Genomic DNA, 20,623 nt, shown 5'->3' with positions numbered 1-20,623 from the left:
TGTGTATTAACTTAAGCATATATTTAGTTTGGCATAAATAATTAATTGATATAGAAAACTGAGTGAGGCACCCACTATATTAAATAATGTCTAAAAGTGAGCATGTAATCGAACATCATTAGATGCCTCAGTCTGATGACCGTTCTTATCAAATTAGCAAAATAATAGGGTTGCATCAAAATGCCTTCCAGAAGAAGTGGAGCTACTTCTCTGTTCACACCTGATGTCTCTCTAGAGCATTTCTAGAGAATATATCTTGTTCCCAGGGCCTAGAACATTGCTAATTATATAAAAGACACTTAATATATGTTACTTATTCAAAGAAGGCAGGAAGGAAGAGAGCAAGAGAGTAAGGAAAAAAGGAAGGAATGATCAGATCTGTGTTATAACAAGAAAAAAAGAAATTAGCTTCAACCCCTAAGAAACTTAAGCTAACGTGTGCTTATATTTTAGACTTCTAATTCCCACTCTAATGCAGACCAGATATTCAAAGTGCCCCAACTCTAAAGTACAAAATAAATTACTCGTAATTTTTGTCATAAAATGACTTGTCATACATTTCTAAATAAATTACAATAAAGTAGTTTTCAATGATTACTGAATTCTCTAGAAAGTAAAAAGAGTTTCCAAACTCTAAAAAGACAAATGTGTATACTAAAGCTGGAGCAGAGTCATGCAATAGCCACTAAGGAACAGAAATAAAGAAGATAACTTCTTACTCAGCAGGAGAAAAAAAAAAGAAGAATGAGAAAACTAAAATTAAAAAAAAAAAATTCAACCAGTCCAAAAAAAGCAAAAAAAAAAAAAAAGTTAAAAAAAAAAGAAAAGAAGTTATGGGGAGAAATCTAGAAAATAGAAAACAGAAAGGGAAGACAAATTGAAAGCACAAAATAAGATAGTAGAAACAACTTAAAATATATCAATAAGCACAATTAATTAGTATGGACTAAATTCACCAATTTAAAGAGATTGTCAATTAATATTAGTCAAATTTTAAAACAAAAATTATTGTAGATAAAAAGAAGATCACCATATAATGGTAAAAGTTTCAATTCACCATCAGTATATCCCAATTCTAAATGTGTATGCACTAATAAAATACTTATAATAAGTCAGAGACAGTCATAAAGCAAAAATTAATTAAAAGAAGAGAAATTGACAAATACACCATCAAAGTGTGAGATATCAACACACAACTATTGATTGACAAAGCCACCAAAACACTTACTGGAGCTATAAAAGATTTGAGAACCCAATTAACAAACTTGATTTATGTTTCTAGTTTTTATTTAAATTCTAGTCAGTTCACATATAGTGTTCTATTAGTATCAGGAGTAGAATTCAGTGATTCATCACTTACATATAACACCCAGTGCTCATCACAAGTGTCCTCCTTAATACTCATCACCCATTTAACCCATCCTCTTGCCCACCCCACCCCCCAGTTTGTTCTCTGTAGTTAAGAGTCTCTTTTATGGTTTGCCTCTCTCTCTCTTTTGTCGCCTATGTTCACCTATTTTGTTTCTTAATTTCCACATGGTATTTGCCTTTTCTGACTGACTTATTTTGCTTAGCATAATACATTCTAGCTCCAACCATGTCATTGCAAATGGCAAGATTTCATTCTTTTTCATGGCTGAGTAATATTCATATATATTCATATAATATTCATATATATATTGTAGTTAAGGTTATTCATTATATATATGTGTATGTCTATGTAACACTTCTTCTTTATCCATTTATCAGTCGATGGACATCTGGGCACTTCCCATAATTTGGCTATTGTTTGTAATGCTGTTGTAAACATATAAACATCGGGGTGTACATGCCCCTTCAAATCAGTATTTTTGTAAACTTTGGGTAATACCTGGTAATGCAATTGCTAGATTGGAGTGTAGTTCTGCAGTTAACTTTTTGAGGAACCTCTCCATGCTGTGTTCCAGAATGGCTGCACCAGTTTGCATTCCCACCAGAAGTGTAAGAGGGTTCCCTTTTCTCTGCAACCTTGCCAACATCCATTGTTTCCTGTGTTGTTAATTTTAGCCATTTTGACAGGTGTGAGCTGGTATCTCATTATAGTTTTGATTTGTATTTCCCTGATGATGAGTGATGTTGAGCATCTCTTTACATGTCTGTTGACCATCTGGATATCTCCTTTGGATAAACACCTATTCACGTCTTCTGCCCATTTCTTAAATGGATTATTTGTTTTTGAGTGTCAAGTTTGATAAGTTCTTTATAGACTTTGGATACTAACTCTTTATCAGATATGTAATTTGCATATACCTTTTCTCATTCCAAAGGTTGCCTTTTAGTTTTGTTTTGGTTTTTGTTTGCAGTAACTTTTTAAAACAAGCTTGATTTAACAGATAAAAATAGCACCTTGCACCCAAGAATTAGAAGCCACCCACTCTTTTTAATCACTCATGGAAAATTATAAAAAGTGGTTATTTTCTTGCCAAAAGTCAAGTTTCAATACATTTCACAGCATTGGTATCATACAGCCCACATTCTCTGATTATAAAGATAAGAATTACTCCATGGCTGTGCTCTGCTCATTGAGACAGAAGGTGTCTCATTCAAAACCTAAGGATAATCCTATTACCAGCTGTCAGGGGCACAGGTTGCTATTCTTACAAAGAAATTGCCTTTTTATATATATTATATATGTTTTATACATATTTATTTAAGCAGCATTTTTATATATTTTTAAGATAATTTGCATATGACAGTTATTAATATACTTACTTTTCCTCAAAGTTTTTAAACACCACCTTCTATTACTATGCCCCTTCTATTACTTCATATTACTCTTTGACTTCATAAGCCCAAAGTGTTTTTTACTTAACCCTTGTGATGGTGTCTGATGATCTATAAAGTGAAGGTTGCTTATGAGGTCACTGCACTTATATACTTTGCCTCATTAGAATTAGGCAGCAAATTGTGGGTCATAAGTGGAGTATTGTGAACATTTAAAATAAGAGTCAAATTTAATGCTATTCCATTAATCCTCACCAGAATAACAATATCTGTTCACTTTAATAGAAGACAAGGAGTCATTTTCTTTTATATTGAATAGATGGCATCCTTTATTCAACTGCGAAATTTGACAAAGAAGGAGAAGGCTTGGCTCAAAAGAAAAACATAAGTAGTTAAGGTTATTTGGTACCCAGAAATATCCCCAACATACCTTTGTTCTTTGTCCATATATACCACAGTTACTTATTTATGGACGTAAAGTTCCCGATGTCCACAAATGTCTTAACAAATCCTTAGCCCCAATCCCTAACATACAGATCTTCAAATGAAAGAGTAAAAAAAAGTAAGCAAAGCTGTCATGGGAATCAGTGCTTTAGACAGGGTGAGGAAGGAATCAAAATTACTATACCTGAATGTTAGGGAAATTTAGGACAACTTACCCCCCTTCATTCTACACATGAAAATGATGAGACCAAGGTATTGGCAGAAGGAGGAAGAAAGAGAAGAAAAGAGAAGAAAAGGAAAGAAGAAAGAAAGAAAGAAAGAAAGAAGAAAGAAAGAAAGAAAGAAAGAAAGAAAGAAAGAAAGAAAGAAAGAAAAAGAACTGAATAGAGGGAGAAAGGAAGAAAGGAAGAAAAGGGGAGGGAGGGAGGAAGAAAGGAAAGAAAAGAGAAGTCTTTACACTAGACACTACACACCCTTTGGGTATAACAAAACACACCAGAACAGCAGTGAGTTCAGTGGACCAGAAAAGAGATGAAAGGCTTCTGGCAGCACAACAGGGAGGAGTCTGCAAGGAGACTCCACAGATGTGCTCACAGATGCACTCTTCCAATGTTCTTATTTCAATAAGTCTAGGTGTGCATAACCATTCACTTCTTCTTTCATATCATTCAATAAGTATTATTAAATTCCTATTGTGCCGGGTCCACAAATACCTGTCTTTGTGGAACTTACCTTCTACTGAGACCATTCTCCCTGATAGCCAGTACCTCCAGTGACAAATTTATAGAAATGTGGGACTAAGGTGGATAGCAGTAGTTAAGAAGGTCCATACACAAACTATTAAATTAGATACTTTAAAAAGTTGCATGTCCCACTGTACATCCACCACAATGGCTAAAAATCAAGTGTTAGAGTAAGAACATGAAGCAACTGGAACTCTCATACATTGTTGGAGGGAATGCAAAATGAAAACCATTTTAGGAAAAGATCTGACAGTTTCTTTTACAATTAAACATACAACTTACATGTTGCATGATAAGTCAGTAGATTCTACACCTGAAACTAATGCTATGCTGTATGTTAACTAACTGGAATTTAAATAAAAACTTGAAAAAAAAAACCATGTTACAAACAAAGTCAAACCTAAATATTTACCCAAGAAAAATAAAAATATATGTCTATTAAAAACTTATATAAGTACATTCAAGAATGTTTATTCATAACAACTAAAAACTTGAGACGGCTTGGTGTTCATACATAGGAGAAAAAACAAACTGTGCTATATTCATGCAATGGATTCCACTCAGCAGTAAAAAAGCAAAAACTGCTCTTACACACAACAACATGAATAAATTTCAAAATCATTATTCTGAGTGAAAGACATCTTACAGAAAAGTGTACCTATGGTATGATTTCATTTATGTGAAATTCTAAAACAGGCAAAACTCATCTCTGGTAGAAACGTCAGAAGAGTGGTTGCCTCTGGGAAAAGGAATGAGGGAACTTTCTAGAGAGATGGAAATGTTCTCTATCTAGATAAGTGTTTGGGTTACACAGATATATACATTTCTCAAAATTCATCAAATAATATACTTAAGATTTTGTGCTTTTATTGTATTTTTGAAATTTAAAAATAACTCTATACAAATATTGAACTATGGTTACTATGTTTATTCTGAAGCAATGTATTTAGAAGGAAGTGCCTTACTATCTGCAAATTACTTTGAAATGTATCCAAAAAATAAGGCATAAAAGAAAATAAGATGGATTGCTGAATGGAAAATTGGAGGGATATGTGACAACGTAGGTAGAGTAAAATTTTCATAGTAGAATCTACGTGTTCACTATAGAAGGTGGGTGTTCACTATAAAGTTCTTTCAATTCTTCTGTTTGAAATTTTTTATTAAAAAATGTTTGGGGGAAAGTTTCATGTCCTGTTTGTTTCACAGAAGAATTTCTATTTTCACACTAAATGTTTTTTATGGTTTTATGTCAAATTCTGCCTTACTGCTCTAACTTGGAACTGTATATATACAGTTAGATACTTCATGTATTAAATCTGCCAGATAGAATCTCCTTGAAAAGATCTATCTGCCTGGCCTGTTAATAATAGAGGTGGACACACTTGACTAATTAAGCTAATCCTAGAAAAATCAATAAGATGCCATCTAACTAAATTGCAAATCTTACCTTTGGTTGTGCATGTCTGAGTGTATAAGACATGACTGAAAAAAGATCCAAAAACAAACCTCAAAGCATTAGGGCAGAAAACTTCCAATTAACATAGCAGACTATTTTGTACACAAAAAAATAGTTCAAGGCTAACCCTTCAGATCCAAATAATCAATGCCTATATTTCACATTTGATTGTTATTTTCTAACATCCATATATTCGAAAATGAGAGAAAGTAATTCATATTTGTTCCTGCTAACACTGCAGTGACTTTGAAGGAGACAGTAACGCAACATTTGTGATGGAGTTAGCCATGTAGGGAGAGAGTCTAGTCCCTGCCCCACTCTTGGTTAGTATTGTGTTCAATATATTTCCGTAATTTAAAGAGACCCACAGGTCCTAGACCTGTGACCAAACTAAATCAGGTAATAGGAAATTATAAATTGGAATTCGAAAAGTTAAAATGCAATCCATAAAATTAATTCTATACTTCTTCAAGGTGGTTCTCTTTGACATCAGTTCACTATAATATTAGCAAGTCCAAAGAAATCTGCCAGAAAAAATTACAGAGTGGTAATATTTTTATTCTCTTGGCACAGTGGTTTCAAACCTTCCCAAAGAGTTAATTATTTTTCTGTTCCTATATATACCAGGTTAAAAAAAAAAACTCATGTCCTTCAAAAGGTATTGAATTTCAAAATAGTGATTTCTTTCTAGATCTGTTTTTGAATATTGACTTTAACTATAGTTTGATTCTTTGTAAGCCTCCAACTCCCTACTGTTTGAAGATCTGAAAACTAAACTTTTTCACAAGAAAAAGACCACCCTTGTTCAAAGACTAATACATAATTACTTGAAGTGCAAATATTTACGTGGCACACCTAGACAATAAATAAAAGCCAGACCAGGGCCAGAATTCTGTAAAAAAGTACTGTTTTTCTGTCTACCCTAGAAACTAGAATTGCTAGTTGGAACCCACTAAGTCCAGTGCCTCCCTGCAACAATATATGGAGATGTTGTGTATGTACAGCAAATTTTTCTTTAACGATTCAGTAGGAATGCCTGATTCAGGCCCTGTTATCAGAGTTATATGGAATATATCAAGTAGTATACCTCATCATGCACAAAAATTACAATAAATGTACAATGAGGTTGTAATACCAACTTTCGTTCCCACCTTACTATGGACTCTATGAAACCCTTAACCAAATGTAGCTAAGTCAATCTTATATGTTGTCCTAATCTTTATCCTATTCTTTTCTACTGCCTTGATTTCTAATTCTCTTCCTACCTGGGCTATAATGATCCCAGTCTCTCCACTTGCAATTGTTCAAGTTAAGTACAGAATCTTTACCAAGTATATTTCTAAACTTAATTATTATGTTAATCTAAATTTCTAGATAAATTACCTATTCTACCCAAGAGAAATTTCCCTTCTAAGATTAAGGTCACTGTGCCTCTGTCTCTGTTATGGTTACATATTCAATAATTTAATAAGTGTGGGTAGAAAAGAGAGAGGAGGAATATATCTGCTGCATTTTCTATCAGTAAAAGCAATTGTATCTAAACTATAAAGGTTCTCCTATCTGTATAAATATCCTTGATCTCACAAATCACTAGTGTGGTAGTTTAAAGATGCCCTCAAATTCTTTGCTGCTCCTATCATTGTAAGGATTCTATAAAAAGTACTGCTATCCTTTCCCTCAACTCTGTTGACAAGAGATTAAGACATTATGGAACTTCTAAGTTATAAGAAAGCTTATAGCTACTGTCTGAGCTACTACAGCCACCATGTAAGAAGCCCGTCTACCCTGAGACTGCCATGCAATGAGGAAGCTCAAGCTAATCATATTGCAAGGCTGCTTGAAAGGAGGATACCCAGCCAATCCCAGCCATTCTAACCATTCCACCCAAGGCTCAGACATATGAGAGAAGAAGATACCTTGGGCATTGCAAACAGATATAATATGTAGAACAGAGGAACCCAGTCAACAGTTAGAATCAAAGCCCCAGACATTAGGCCTCAATAAGTCTGCCCAACTATCTCCAGTCATTAAAGTCACCCCAGCTGAGGGTCTACTCATCATGGAGCATAGATGAGCCATCTCTGCCGGCTTTACACAAATACCCAACCCATGAATTTATGAGTCCTAATAAAATAGTTGTTTTGTACCTCTAAATTTTAGGGTGATTTGTTTTGCAGCCAGAGATAGGCAGAACAGCTAGCAAACACCTCCATGGGACTAATTGTTTAGTCATTTCACAATATTTATCAAGAAGTTTATGTTAGTACACATGGTATTTGCTAATGTTTCCTACAGAAAGAAAATCATGATTAGGAGGAAATGTGTTATAATTTAGTTGTAATCTATACTCCCACACATAGTGGTATTTTAATGTAATAGTAAAAAGCAAAATGTATATATTTTCTTTTCACAGGTATCTGAGATGTTATTACTGGGCCGTTCGAACTTTAATTACCATTGGGGGCCTTCCAGAACCACAAACATCATTTGAAATTGCTTTTCAACTGTTGAATTTTTTTTCTGGAGTTTTTGTGTTCTCCAGCTTAATTGGTCAGGTAAATGGAGATGTGAATCCCTAGATACATAATGCTGCTATTTTTGGAAGGCTAGTAAGGCTTCATATATTTACAGAAGAAAAATCAAAATCCATCGAGTGCTTTCTTTTCTTTTTTTTTTACTAATGTTCATCTATTTTAATGAATTGGAGGAGGATGTGAATGAGCCAACATTGCCTTTCAATTTTTAAACTGTTAAATCTATCAGAAGACCTATCCACAATGAGTGTCAGGTTAGACTCAGATAAAGTCAGGTTTCTAAATCGACTTCTTGGAATTTCCTGAAAAACCTTTAAAATCTCCCTTCTTTAATTAAACTTCAAATATTGTCATAAAGTCCCTAGATTAAAACAAACTTCACAGGTCACTTAAACCAGAGGCTACCAAATGCCATCTAAATCAATTTAATTAACAAGTCATTGGTTCATAAATGTTTATTATGGCATCTCTTTGTCTTTATTCTCAAGGAATCACAGTCTAGTAAGAAAGTAAAACAATTGCAAATAGCTATTGCAAGGTAGTTGGCATTTGCAAGGCATAGAGCCCAATATCTTTGTGGATTCCCAGATTCACAAGAAATAAAAAGGTGGACAGCATAGCATTCTTAGAAGGTATGCTTCCTTGGAAGGTACTTCACATACCATATGTTTGAGAACAAAGAAGTCATGTTGAGATTCATATCCTGGGTAAAGTTAGGCAAAATCACAAAATGACTATTCCTACCAGGTAAATCATTAGTTCTTATCACACTCACTGTGGTATGAATAAATCCCATGCTTTAACAAAATTTAGCAATAGAAGCTATTTTTATAACATTTGAGGCTGACCACAAATAGTCAAAACTCAAATCCTACATCCATGAATATCAGGGCCTGCTATCCATGGTGAGTACCAAAGGAAAGTTTGAAAGCTCTATATTAGTTCAGAATAGGGAAGCTTCCCAGAAGAATGTATTTGCAACATCTTTAAAAAAAAATCCAATAGTTTAGACAATCAATCAGAAACAGTGTGTGAAAGATGGCAATGATAAAACGTAAGTGTGTTTAAGGAAATAGGAAGAATACCAGAATGACTAGAGTGAAGGATGCTTGTAAATAGGTTAGAGATGTACCAAAGGACAAAATATTTTAAGGCACTCTCAGTGGAGTTGTTTGCTATCTCTAGAAATTAGCTAATTCTGGGAGGGATAGTACCAGATATCAAAGCATCAAAATACAGAAAATTTAAAAATATAGTTAAAGAGATAAATAGGGATTTGGCAACTCCAGCCTGAGCATGGTAACGGAGTGGAGAGAAAGATTATAAAGGAAACTCTAGAAAATATTTAGGTTTGGGAAGAACACACAAGCAGTTAAAAACTATAAGTACAAAATATCATAATCTTAATGGCTTAGTCATTGCATCAACAATGATTGAAAATAGAAAGCTGGTTTAGAGAGAAATGCAATTAATTTGAACATAAATAGCAAATTTCTTATTATTCCATAGTTTCTCATAAAATCTGTGTGAGGTAGCCACATTCCCTTCAATGTTGTCTCACATTTATAAATGAGGCAACTCCAGTTTAAAGAGATTAAGAGGCATCCCTAATGCCTACATGTAATTTACAGTTGTATGATACAACCATATAATATCGATAGTAATAGTAAAATTTAACATGTATTTAGTACTTACTATGTCCAAGGTAATGTCTACAGGATTAAAAATTATATCTAGCTCCTGTTCAATTTTCTTACTACTCTAAATGTAGTCTTTGGACTAACAGCAGAAGAGTCACTTAGGAAACTCAAATTTCAGGCCTCACCCCAGAACTATGGAGTCAGAATCTGCAGTTTAACAAGATCTTTAGGTGATTTATATGCACATGAAAGTCTAAGAAGTGTTGCTTTACACACCACATCACATCTTCCTTTACATTGAATTTGAGGTTCCAACAGGAACAGAAAGAAATATTGGGCCACTGAAAATGTAGTACTAGAGCCTCCCCCCCACACACACACTGCAAAAAAGAGTGAGACAGGAGATACAGGTTTGTGCCTTAAACTCTCATAATGAATACAAGATGCTGAGGAAAACAATTAAAAACAAAAGAGGGACTGGGACACAATCTCCACTTATTCAAAATTCCCACATATAACCACACCAAGTACTACACCCTGGACCTGATCATCACATTTTAACTACAATATTCTATTTTCTGATACAACTCATAGAGACTGACATTTTTCCCCCCTAATGTGAACACATCATGGAGCACATGTCTTCTTCACCAATGCTACCAAAACCCAGTGTTGCTGAACGAGAGCACATAAACTATTCAGATTACTTTCACTATAATTTCTGGGCCCTCAACATTGATCAATAATGCTCTTAATTATCTTTGGCTCCCAATTTAAAACTCTATTAAATCTCCCAACCCAACCCCTAATATTCCAATTCTCATGGCCTTAGGGGACTTGGTAATGTTTTCCATCTGTCAAGAATGGCTTGTATAAAGGAGATCTAGTAACTAAGGTTGTTGAAGAATATTTGGAATAGCCCCAAGAAGTAAGTCAGGGACTGAAATAGATGTATCCAGTTTGACTATCTGCATAGCTCCTCAGCAGAGACTTTTGATAAGAAGAAAAACCAATATATTGACTCTAAAAATATAAACTGAGGAAGGCACCACAATAAAAGAGCCATTTGAGGTAGACCTCAAAGAATGAATAGTTTTTCTATAAGCAGAAAAGGCTCAGCTACTAGAATGAATGAGCAAAGTCTCAAGAATGTAAAAGTGAGACCCTGGTTTTCCTCCGTATTATAAACCCACAGTCAAAGCAAATTTACAACCACTTGCTTCCCTGTATGTGAGAGGAAGAGTCAAGCTATATATCTTTTTTGTGCTGAGACCTTAAAGATCAGCTTTTAACCTAGAGTGGGTTTTTATGGCTGAGTTATAAACATCCAAGAACTAAAACCTGACAGTTCCTTAAGTATTGTCACAGCAATAGATGATGCTTCAGTAATTTCAGCACATTTCAACTTCCGCTGAATACTGTGCCTTAAGCATGATGAGATTTGATTTTATCTGTCTAAACAACACAAAGGGAAGTACAGAGGTTGCAATTTCATGATGAATTGAGTCTATATAGCCAGCCACACTGGATAATCTATGAAGGATGCTTTCAAAGTGAGACGCACAAAAATGGACCAGACATTCTGCCAGGTAATTGCTCAACTTTCTTTGTACATCCCTTGAATAAGCACAAGCTGTATAATTTTTAAAATATCAACTAACATCTCTGCAGTAATATGCAAGTTGGCAAAGAAAATTGTATGCGGTCACATACATTATGTGACTGAATCCTCACAAAAAGGTCAAATGGTTAGAAAGACAGGTCCTACTGTTGTCCTAATGGGGTCAGAGGGAGGATATGATTTGCCCAGTGATTTATGTAAATGGTTGAAATTAAGAGTTAATATCAGCGTGTTAAAAATCAAGTAGTACATTCAAGTGGAATGTCTCTCATAAAAACTCTTAATTCAACCGGGCTTTTAGTAACTCTTGCAGTTCCTCGGCCAGGTGTGGAGTGACCATATTTGTGGTTTTAGATGCAAGATGTAATTGGGGCAGCTACAGCCAATCAGAACTACTTCCGAATCAGCATGGATCAGACCATTTCCTACATGAACACTTACTCCATTCCTAAGAGTGTGCAGAATCGTGTTCGGACTTGGTATGAATATACATGGGACTCTCAAAGAATGCTAGGTAAGCAAGGCAAATTAACAACTAAATCCCTGTATAGCATGTCCATATAATGCAAGTTCTATAAGTTAGAAGCAGAGACTACTTGGATTTGAAAGAAATATTGGAAAACAACTAAATGATCTTTAGAGTATTAGTTTAATACCATGGGATTTTTTTTTTTTTACATATCCAGACATAACTTACCAGTTATGTAAATTCTGGGAAAGCATCCACAGCTATTCCTGAGGACATGTCAAGTGAGGAAGAGCAGCAAAAGGAGCAGTAACAGGTTCCGTCCTTCTCTCTAACTGTAGATACTGCTCCAACTCCTTGGTTTAGGAGGGAACTAAGGACAAACAGTCCTTGGAACCAAGGAATTATGTTTTTATAGAAAGGATTTTCATATTTAGAATCAATATTAGAATCAAAATAAGGATATATAAATTCTTTTTTTTCCTAAATGGTTGTAAGAAAACATCAAAAACAATCAACTCTCAGAAATTTGTACCATACTATAGACTAAGAATGGGCAGGTTTGTTTATGGAACATTTTATCAGCCTGAAGTCTTGTCATTAAATTCACATACAGAAAAATCTTTAATGTATTCACATTCTTCATTGAGTTAATAAGCAAGTAAATAACAATAATTTGAATTTACTCAACACATTTCTTTTAGATTTTTAGATTTTTTAGATTCCATTCCCAACCGAGCCATCTACCAATTATGCACAATTGAACAAGTCACTTACAACCTCTCTGAGCTTCAGTTCTTTTTTTGTTTCTTCTTTCCACAAGACAAGAATGAGAACACTTGCCCTTCGGGTTGTCACAAGGGTCAAATAAAATAGTGACAGAGCTCAGTAAGCTTTCAAATGCCATGTGGTACTCATTATAACTGGCCATCCCCAGGATGGTAGAGCTGGAATCCGCAGAATCAAAAGACAAGAACTAGATCCTTTTTCCATCAGGTTGTTCACTCACCAGCCGTTGTCTCATGATGACTAAACTTTACATCTAAAGTTTCAGTAAACACGACGCCCTGAAGCTATTCGGAGCTATTATTTCATAAATAGTTAAAATACTTCTTTTCTCCATGAAAGTGATAGTGTGATTGTGATACATATGTATGTCCAATAGAAGTAATAAAAATATAGAATTTGAGGCAACTATTTATAAAAAGAGTTGGCACTTTGTTTCCTTAATTTTTAAAAATTTTCTTGTACTTTGGTGATTTTTTAATTAATTATTCTGCTTGTGGGTTCATATATTTGTCTTTGCAAAGATGAGTCCGATCTGCTCTGCACCCTGCCTATCACCATGCAGTTAGCCCTCACCGTGGATGTGAACCTCAGTATCATCAGCAAAGTCGAGTTGTTCAAGGCGAGTGCTTTTACAATGAATGCAAAAACACTGTATCAATTTCTCCTAAAGTCTAAGCTCTTGCTGTATATGGCATTTTTTATTTTTCTTGCCTTATGTTTTAACAAAATCAACCATAGAATTTATGTGGAGTTAGAGTCAAATAAACTGTGGGTCTCTCTTCAGGAGATGACTTATCCTTTAGAAGCCACTCTTTCCTAATTGGTGTCAGATAAGAGTTCTTCAGACTCTTCCTGAATTAATTTAAGTACAATTAAACTGTACAGCTTTATGTCTTTGCTACTATGCATGCCATTTCCCATTTATGAATGTACCTTGGCAATGTGTGACAAACCCCAAATTAGCTCTGGATTGGTCTGACAATCAGAGAATTGTGCCTAACCATGTCTTCTATTACTAACATTTTGGATTTAGGTTTTTAGATGGCCAAATTCAAATTTAGAGCCTTTTTTTTTTTAGAAAAAATGCATAACAGAAATTTTTTACTTTTTGAATGTTTTTAATTTTACTACCCTCACCTCTTCTTAATGCAGTGTACTGCATGTAAGTTTTTCTCATTAACATTTAATTCTGTGTGTAGCATTCACCGATTCATCTATTTAATTATCTGTTCATTCTCTTCATTCAGTAGATATTTATTAAGTTCCTACTATGTTTCAGGTGTCATTTTAGCCACTGGGAATACAACAGTTGAAAAAAATACTCTCACACATAGAGCTTAAATCCAAAAAGAGGGGGATGAAAAATAAATATGAAACATGTTTGGAGGTGATAATGCTATGAACAAAATTAAACAGTCTAAGGAGGATGAGAATGGTACTGGTCAAAAAAGGCTGCTCTAATGAAACACAACTGAGTGTTTAAGCAGAGGACTGCAAGAGGCAAGGAAGTGAGCCATGCAGATATTGGAAAAGGGAAGGGAAAGGTGGACAGAAGGGCAATATTACAGGAGGATAGACAAGATGAAGCCCTGAGTCGGGAACATCCTGAAGAAGCCAGAATAGCTGAAACAAAGGTAGGGTGATGGGAAGCAAAATGGTCAGAGGACAGTAAAATAAAGGGAGGCTGGGGCACCAGTGTGGCTTAGTCGGTTGAGCTTCCAACTCTTGATTTCAGCTCAGGTTTTTATCACAGGTTCGTGGGATTAAGCCTTGTGTCAGGCTCTATACTCAGCACAGGGTCTGCTTGTCCCTCTCCCACCCCCTCTGCCCCTACTCCTGCCCAAGCTCGTGCTCGCTCGCTCTCTTTCTCTCAAATAATTTTTTTTTAAAAAAAAGAAAGAAAAAGGGAGGCTGGGACATCCAGGTAGCTCAGTTGGTTAAGTATCTGACTCTTGATATCAGCTCAAGTCTCAATCTCAGGGTTGTGAGTTCAACCACCCTACTGGGCTCCGTGCTGGGTGTGGAAAAGAAAGTGGGGGGGGGAGAAGGAAGAGAAGGAGGGAGGGGAGAGAGTGGAAGGAAGGAAGGATGGGGGAGGGAGGAAGGGAGACAAGCAGGAGGCAAATTAATGGAGGATCTTGGAGGCTGTAGGATAAACCCTGGATTGTACTGTGAGATGCAAAAACCAGTGAATATCTTAAGCAGAAGATGGCTTATTTAAGATCAGTTTGAAGGGATCATCCCTCTTATAATGTGTAGAATAGACCATGGAAGCAAATGTGAACAGCAGAGAGACCAAATAGTGGTTACTGCAACTGTCCATAGAAGAGATGATTGTGACCAGATGCAGAGTAATAGGAACATAGTTGTTAAGAAGTGGCCAAATATTGGATATATTTAAAGGAAGAGGCCAAAGTTTTTGCTGTTGATCGTGTGAAGGGAGAGGGAGAGAGAGAGAGAGAGAGAGAGAGAGAGAGAGAGAGAGAGAAAGGAATCAAAGCTGATTCCATGGATTTAAGCCTGAGGAACAGGAAGAACAAAGATACCACTTAAAAATAAGAAGTTTTAGAGTAAGTGTAGGGAGAGGTTGAGAGAAACAGACTCTGTTTTGGGATATGTTCATTTGAAGTGGGAGTTAGACCTGCAGATGAAATGTCATGTAGGCAGTTTGATGAATAATCTGAGTTCAGGGGAGATGTCCAAGCTGGAGTAATACATTTGGGCATATTAACACATTGATGTATTTTAAGCCATGGGACTGGATGTGATCCTCTAGGATGAAAGTGAAGACAGAAAAGAAGATGTAATCTAGACAGAAAGATATGCCTTGAAAATACATAAAACCATTGAAGACAAGATGAAGAAGCAGAAGCAGTATGGTAAAATGGTTGGGCAGAGTCACTCCCAGTGTTAGGTTCATCCCTGGCTCCATAGGATACTAGTGTTAGGTCAGTATCCTAGGACTCTTTTCTTGATACATCCTGTTCTAGATTTCCAACCAGATTTTGATGAAGATATGAACCATGTGATTTTCAAATTGGCAGATGACACAAAGTGAAAATGAATGGTTTTAAAATGTGTTAGATTACAAAACTTAAAAATAACTGAATATTTTAAACAATAAGCAAAGTCAAGATTAACTTCAACAGCATAAAACTGAAGTTCCAAATTTGTGTCTAAAATTGAAATATTACAAATATAAAAAGAACCACAATTAGTTTTATAACAATTTTTTTACACCTGGATGTTTTTGCTGACCTCAAACTCTATATGAATCAACAGAGTAATGTATTATAATGCCCTAAATTTTAACATAATTTGGTTTTCTTGATTATTTCAACTATATCTGGATTAACATATCACATTGCAAATAACCAGTTGTAAGAACTTTTGTAAGGTAGATAAGCCAAGGGAGTAAGAGGTAGGAGTTGAATAGTGGACCAAGGAAATAGTAAAAAGATGATTTTTTTAAAACACTTTATTTATTTAAGAGAGAGAGTGAGCAAGAGAGAGAGCATGAACTGGGGGAGGGACAGAGGGAGAGGGAGAAGCAGGTTCCCCACTGAGCAGGGAGTCTGATGTGGGGCTTGATCCCAGGACCCTGGGATCATGACCTGAGCCAAAGGCAGTTGCTTAGCTTAACTGACTGAGCCACCCAGGTGCCCTAGTAAAAGGATGATCTCATAAATAAAATCATTTTATGATAATACAAATCAAATGAATGATTGCTTCTAGTGGGGAGTAGCAATGAAAATATTGAATAGAAGAGGCATAAAGGGACCTCCCAGGGTGATAGAAATTTTTTTTTTATCTTGCTAAGGTAATTACGGTGTATGCATTTGTCAAAATTGACCCAACTTCTCTTAAAATGTGTATTTTTCACTTCATATAAACTATTTTTCCATTAAAAAAAAAAAAGAATGGCCTCAAAAGAAAACGTGTAGATGCTGAGGATATTTAGTTATAGGAAAAAATAAATCAAGAGGAGCAGAAGTTCATGTATTAAAATTGGTTATATGGACAAGGAATGAGACTTACTCTATATATGAAGTAGAAAATAAGTAGGTATGGAATCTTTCTAAATTTATGTCTGTGAAGGCAATCAGTAGTTTATACAAATTTGTTATTTTTCTTAAGGAGAAAATAGGCTGAGTAGTGATCCTACACCCTTACCTCATAAATTATACCCAATTAACTCTTATGTTGCTTCTGAATCAATTACATACATTCACAGAGTGTCACCTATGCACTCAGGCTGAATGCACAATGGAGAGAACATTTGAGGTATGTATGCCCGAAGGATGCTTAGGAGTCTACAGGGTGAGAAGGTGAAGGCTCCTGGGCAGGAACCTTCTTATGACTTATTATTACAAGTGTGGGAAATTATAACCTGTTCATGGGATGAGAGGAGTTTCCTTATGACAAGAGCATGGGGTGATAACCAAAGACGAATCTAGAAAGGTCAGTTGAAGCCAGGCTGTGTAGTGTGGGCCCAATTCTGTAAGCAAAGGAAGCGGGAAAGGAGGAAATTCACAGTGTAGATTTCAGTTTTACAAAGACAAAAAATGGAACTGCACTGAATAGACCAGAATATCCAAGGGTAACAAAGGATGACTGCCAACTGTCAAAAACCTCCTTATTTTGAGTTCTTCCTGAAAATGAATCTTCCATATCTTTAAAAGGCAGGCAGACAGGAAGACAGAGAGAAAGAGAAAAAACAGAGAGATATGGCACCAAGATTGGAGGCAGGCAGGCATGTTTTGTGTCTTTCCAATCTTCAGGATTAGGGGAAATAAAAGGTACTTGAAAATCATTTAACTTACAAAGATTTATTTTAAGATGCCCTAAAGAATATTTTAGGTTTGTATCTTGGGCCTTCAGTCAAAAATTTCACAAGGACTTTTCTCCATTTTGTAAATTTTAGAATGGATACAGACGTAGTAGAATTTGTTTGCAATGCAGGACTAGAGAATGAGTCTATGCTAAATAACCTTGCTTCAGTTTTTTCAAAAGACATATATCTGTTCCTTTAATTTTGTATTACATTCAATTTTTTTTAAAAACTACAACTGCTCTCTCACACTCTAAAAAATAAATGAATAAATCTTTAAAAAGGGGGAGAGAGGATGCCTGGGTGGCTCAGTCAGTTGAGCGTACAGCTTTTTGGTTTCAGCTCAGGTCATGATCTCATGTGTCATGGGGTCAAGCCCCTCATTGGGTTCTGACTGGAAAAATAAACAAGCATAGGGGAGGCTGAGTGGCTCAGTTAGTTAAGCATCCCACCCTTGATTCTGGCTCAGGTCATAATCTCAGGGTCCTGAGATTGAGCTCCAAGTCGAGCTCCATGCTCAGCAGGAAGTCTGCTTGAGATTCTCTCCCTTCATCTCCATTTGCCCTTCCCCTTACTGGTACACACACACTCTCTCTCTTTCTAAAAAATAAATGAATAAATCTTTATTAAAAATTCAAAAATAAAAATAAATTAAAACTGCAAAAAGCACACTGTGCTTATATTCCTTTCCTTTTAGCCTTGTGAAATTTGTTTATATAATAGTGGAACAATGGCTGTTGTAATGCTTCAGCAAAAGTAATATAATGCTGCAGTATCATAAATTATAATATGAACAATGTCCCATGAAAGTTGTCCATACTATACTTGATCCTTCAATCCTGATACTGCCACCATAAACCTTGCTATACCCAATTCTTAATGGCCTCTACATTAGTCAGGGTGGTCCAGAGAAATAGAACCAATAAGATATACACATATATAAAGAGAAAGAGACATTTGTTTTAAGAAATTGGCTAATGTAATTATCAGGGCTGGCAAGTTCAAAATCTGCAGGGCAGGAGGGAGTTAAGATGGTGGAGAAGTAGGGGACCCCTTTTTCAGCCAGTCCCCTGAGTCGAGTTGGATAAGTACCAGACCATCCTGAACATCCACAGAATCAGCATGAGACGCAGGAAGATACATCTGGATCTCTACAAATGAACATCTCCAGCACTGAGTATTGAGGTACGAAGCGGGGAGCCATGAAACCGGGCACAGATATCAGAAGATAAATGGAAGGGGGTGGGAGCTGCGACGTTTGGGCGCTGGGAAGCGGTAGCCACCTGCACGGGGAGCGGGTGGACTCGAGGACCGGCACCCGCGAGAGAGCAGACTGAGACCGTGAGCCAGGGAACGAGCGCATCCTGACTGAAATGGAGCTCCGGTGTGCTCACTGGAACCAGACTGAGACCGGGAGCTCTGGAGCGCACGGGGCGGCTGGTGGCTGGCAGCTGGCGGTGTTAGAAACACAAAGGACAGAGATGCCCCAGCCCTGGAATTGAGGGCTGGGACGCTGGGTGTGGGGCACACATCCTGGGATGCTGCAGGGTTGAGCAGCACCAACAGAAACAGAGTTAAAGTGGCCAGAACATCAGTGGAGAATGGTCCGCAAGCCCTCTGTTCTGAGACAGAGGCTGAGATTCGGCTCCTGCTGCTCTGACTCTCAGAAGAGGCACAGCAAACCTCCAGGGAAAGCCCCCAGAGTACAAAAGCCTGGAGATACTGGCTCACAGTGTGCCCATCCCCATCCCCCACGCAGGGGACATGGAGACTCTACCCAAACAGGGTTGCCTGAGTATCAGCACGGCAGGCCCCTCCTCCAGAAGGCAGGCTGAAAAATCAAGAAGCCCACATCCCTAAAATCCCTATAAAACAAGTGCGCACTGCCTGGGTCCTGGTCAATAATTTGGGCTCTGGGACAACCCCGCAACCACTCCTCATCAGAATGACGAGAAGGAGAAATCCCCCTGGGCAAAGAAAAGACAATGAGTCTGTGGCCTCTGCCACAGAACTAATGGATATGGATATAACCAAATTATCAGAAATGGAATTCAGAGTAATAATGGTCAAGATGATGTGTAGACTTGAAAAAAAGTATTAATGAAAATGTTAATGAGAATATAGAATCTCTAAGGGCAGAAATGAGAGTGAATCTGGCAGAAATTAAAAATTCTATGAGCCAAATGCAGGCAAAACTAGAGGCTCTGACAGCCAGGGTGAATGAGGCAGAAAAACGTATCAGCGAATCGGAGGCTGGGTTAGTAGAAGAGAAAGCTAAAATAGAATCTGGACTCAAAAAAATCCATTCTCAAGAATGTAGGTTACGGGAGATTACTGACTCAATGAAATGTTCCAATGTCAGAATCATCGGCATCCCCGAGGGGGTGGAGAAAAACAGAGGTCTAGAAGATATATTTGAACAAATTGTAGCTGAAAACTTCCCTAATCTAGCAAGGGAAACAAACATTCGTGTCCAAGAGGCAGAGAGGACCCCTCCCAAGCTCAACCATGACAAACCTACGCCATGTTACGTCATACTGCAATTCACAAATATTAGATCCGAGGATACAGTATTGAAAGCGGCCAGGGCAAAGAAATTTCTCACGTACCAAGGCAAAGGTATCAGAATTATGTCAGACCTGTCTACACAGAACTGGAATGAGAGAAAGGGTTGGGGGGGCATTTTTAAAGCTCTTTCAGAGAAAAACATGCAGCCAAGTTTCCTTATCCAGCAAGGCTATCATTCAGAATTGATGGAGAAATAAAGACCTTCCAGAATCACCATTCATTGACCAATTTCATAACCATGAAACCAGCCCTACAGGAGATATTAAGGGGGGTTCTATAAAGGTAAAAAGGCCCCAAGAGTGATACAGAACAGAAAGTCACAATCAATAGAAACAAAGACTTTACTGGCAACATGGCATCATTAAAATCATATCTCTCAATATTCTGTCTCAATGTAAATGGCCTAAATGCTCCCATAATGCCACAGGGTTGCATATTGGATAAAAAGACATGACCCATCCATTTGCTGTCTACAAGAGACTCATTTTGAACCTAAAGATATATTCAGACTGAAAGTAAAGGGATGGAATACCATCTTTCACGACAATGGACCTCAAAAGAAAGCTGGGGTAGCAATTCTCATATCAGACAGATTGGATTTTAAACTAAAGACTATAGTTAGAGACACAGAAGAGCACTATATTATTCTTAAAGGATGTATCCAGCAAGCGGATATGACAATTATAAATATATATGCCCCCAACAGGGGAGCAACAAGATACACAAGCCAACTCTTAACCAGAATAAAGAGACATATAGATAAAAATA

At 36.7% G+C, this 20,623-nt stretch overlaps 1 protein-coding gene across 1 annotated transcript in view; it reads left to right on the top strand.

The window, feature by feature from the left end:
* CNGB3 (cyclic nucleotide gated channel subunit beta 3) overlaps positions 1-20,623 on the top strand; it is a 131,784-nt gene that overhangs the window by 71,009 nt on the left and 40,152 nt on the right. Inside the window, exons 11-13 of the mRNA XM_008689117.1 lie at positions 7,820-7,961; positions 11,556-11,715; positions 12,978-13,075. Coding sequence (XP_008687339.1) covers positions 7,820-7,961; positions 11,556-11,715; positions 12,978-13,075 — 400 coding nt within the window. The remainder of the gene's footprint in view (positions 1-7,819; positions 7,962-11,555; positions 11,716-12,977; positions 13,076-20,623) is intronic.

The sequence above is a fragment of the Ursus maritimus genome, unplaced genomic scaffold (genome assembly GCF_017311325.1).
Source record: "Ursus maritimus isolate PB19 unplaced genomic scaffold, ASM1731132v1 scaffold_9, whole genome shotgun sequence".
Taxonomy (NCBI): domain Eukaryota; kingdom Metazoa; phylum Chordata; class Mammalia; order Carnivora; family Ursidae; genus Ursus; species Ursus maritimus.
Note: the sequence above shows the minus strand (reverse complement) of the source record. Positions and strands in the feature narration are given on the sequence as shown.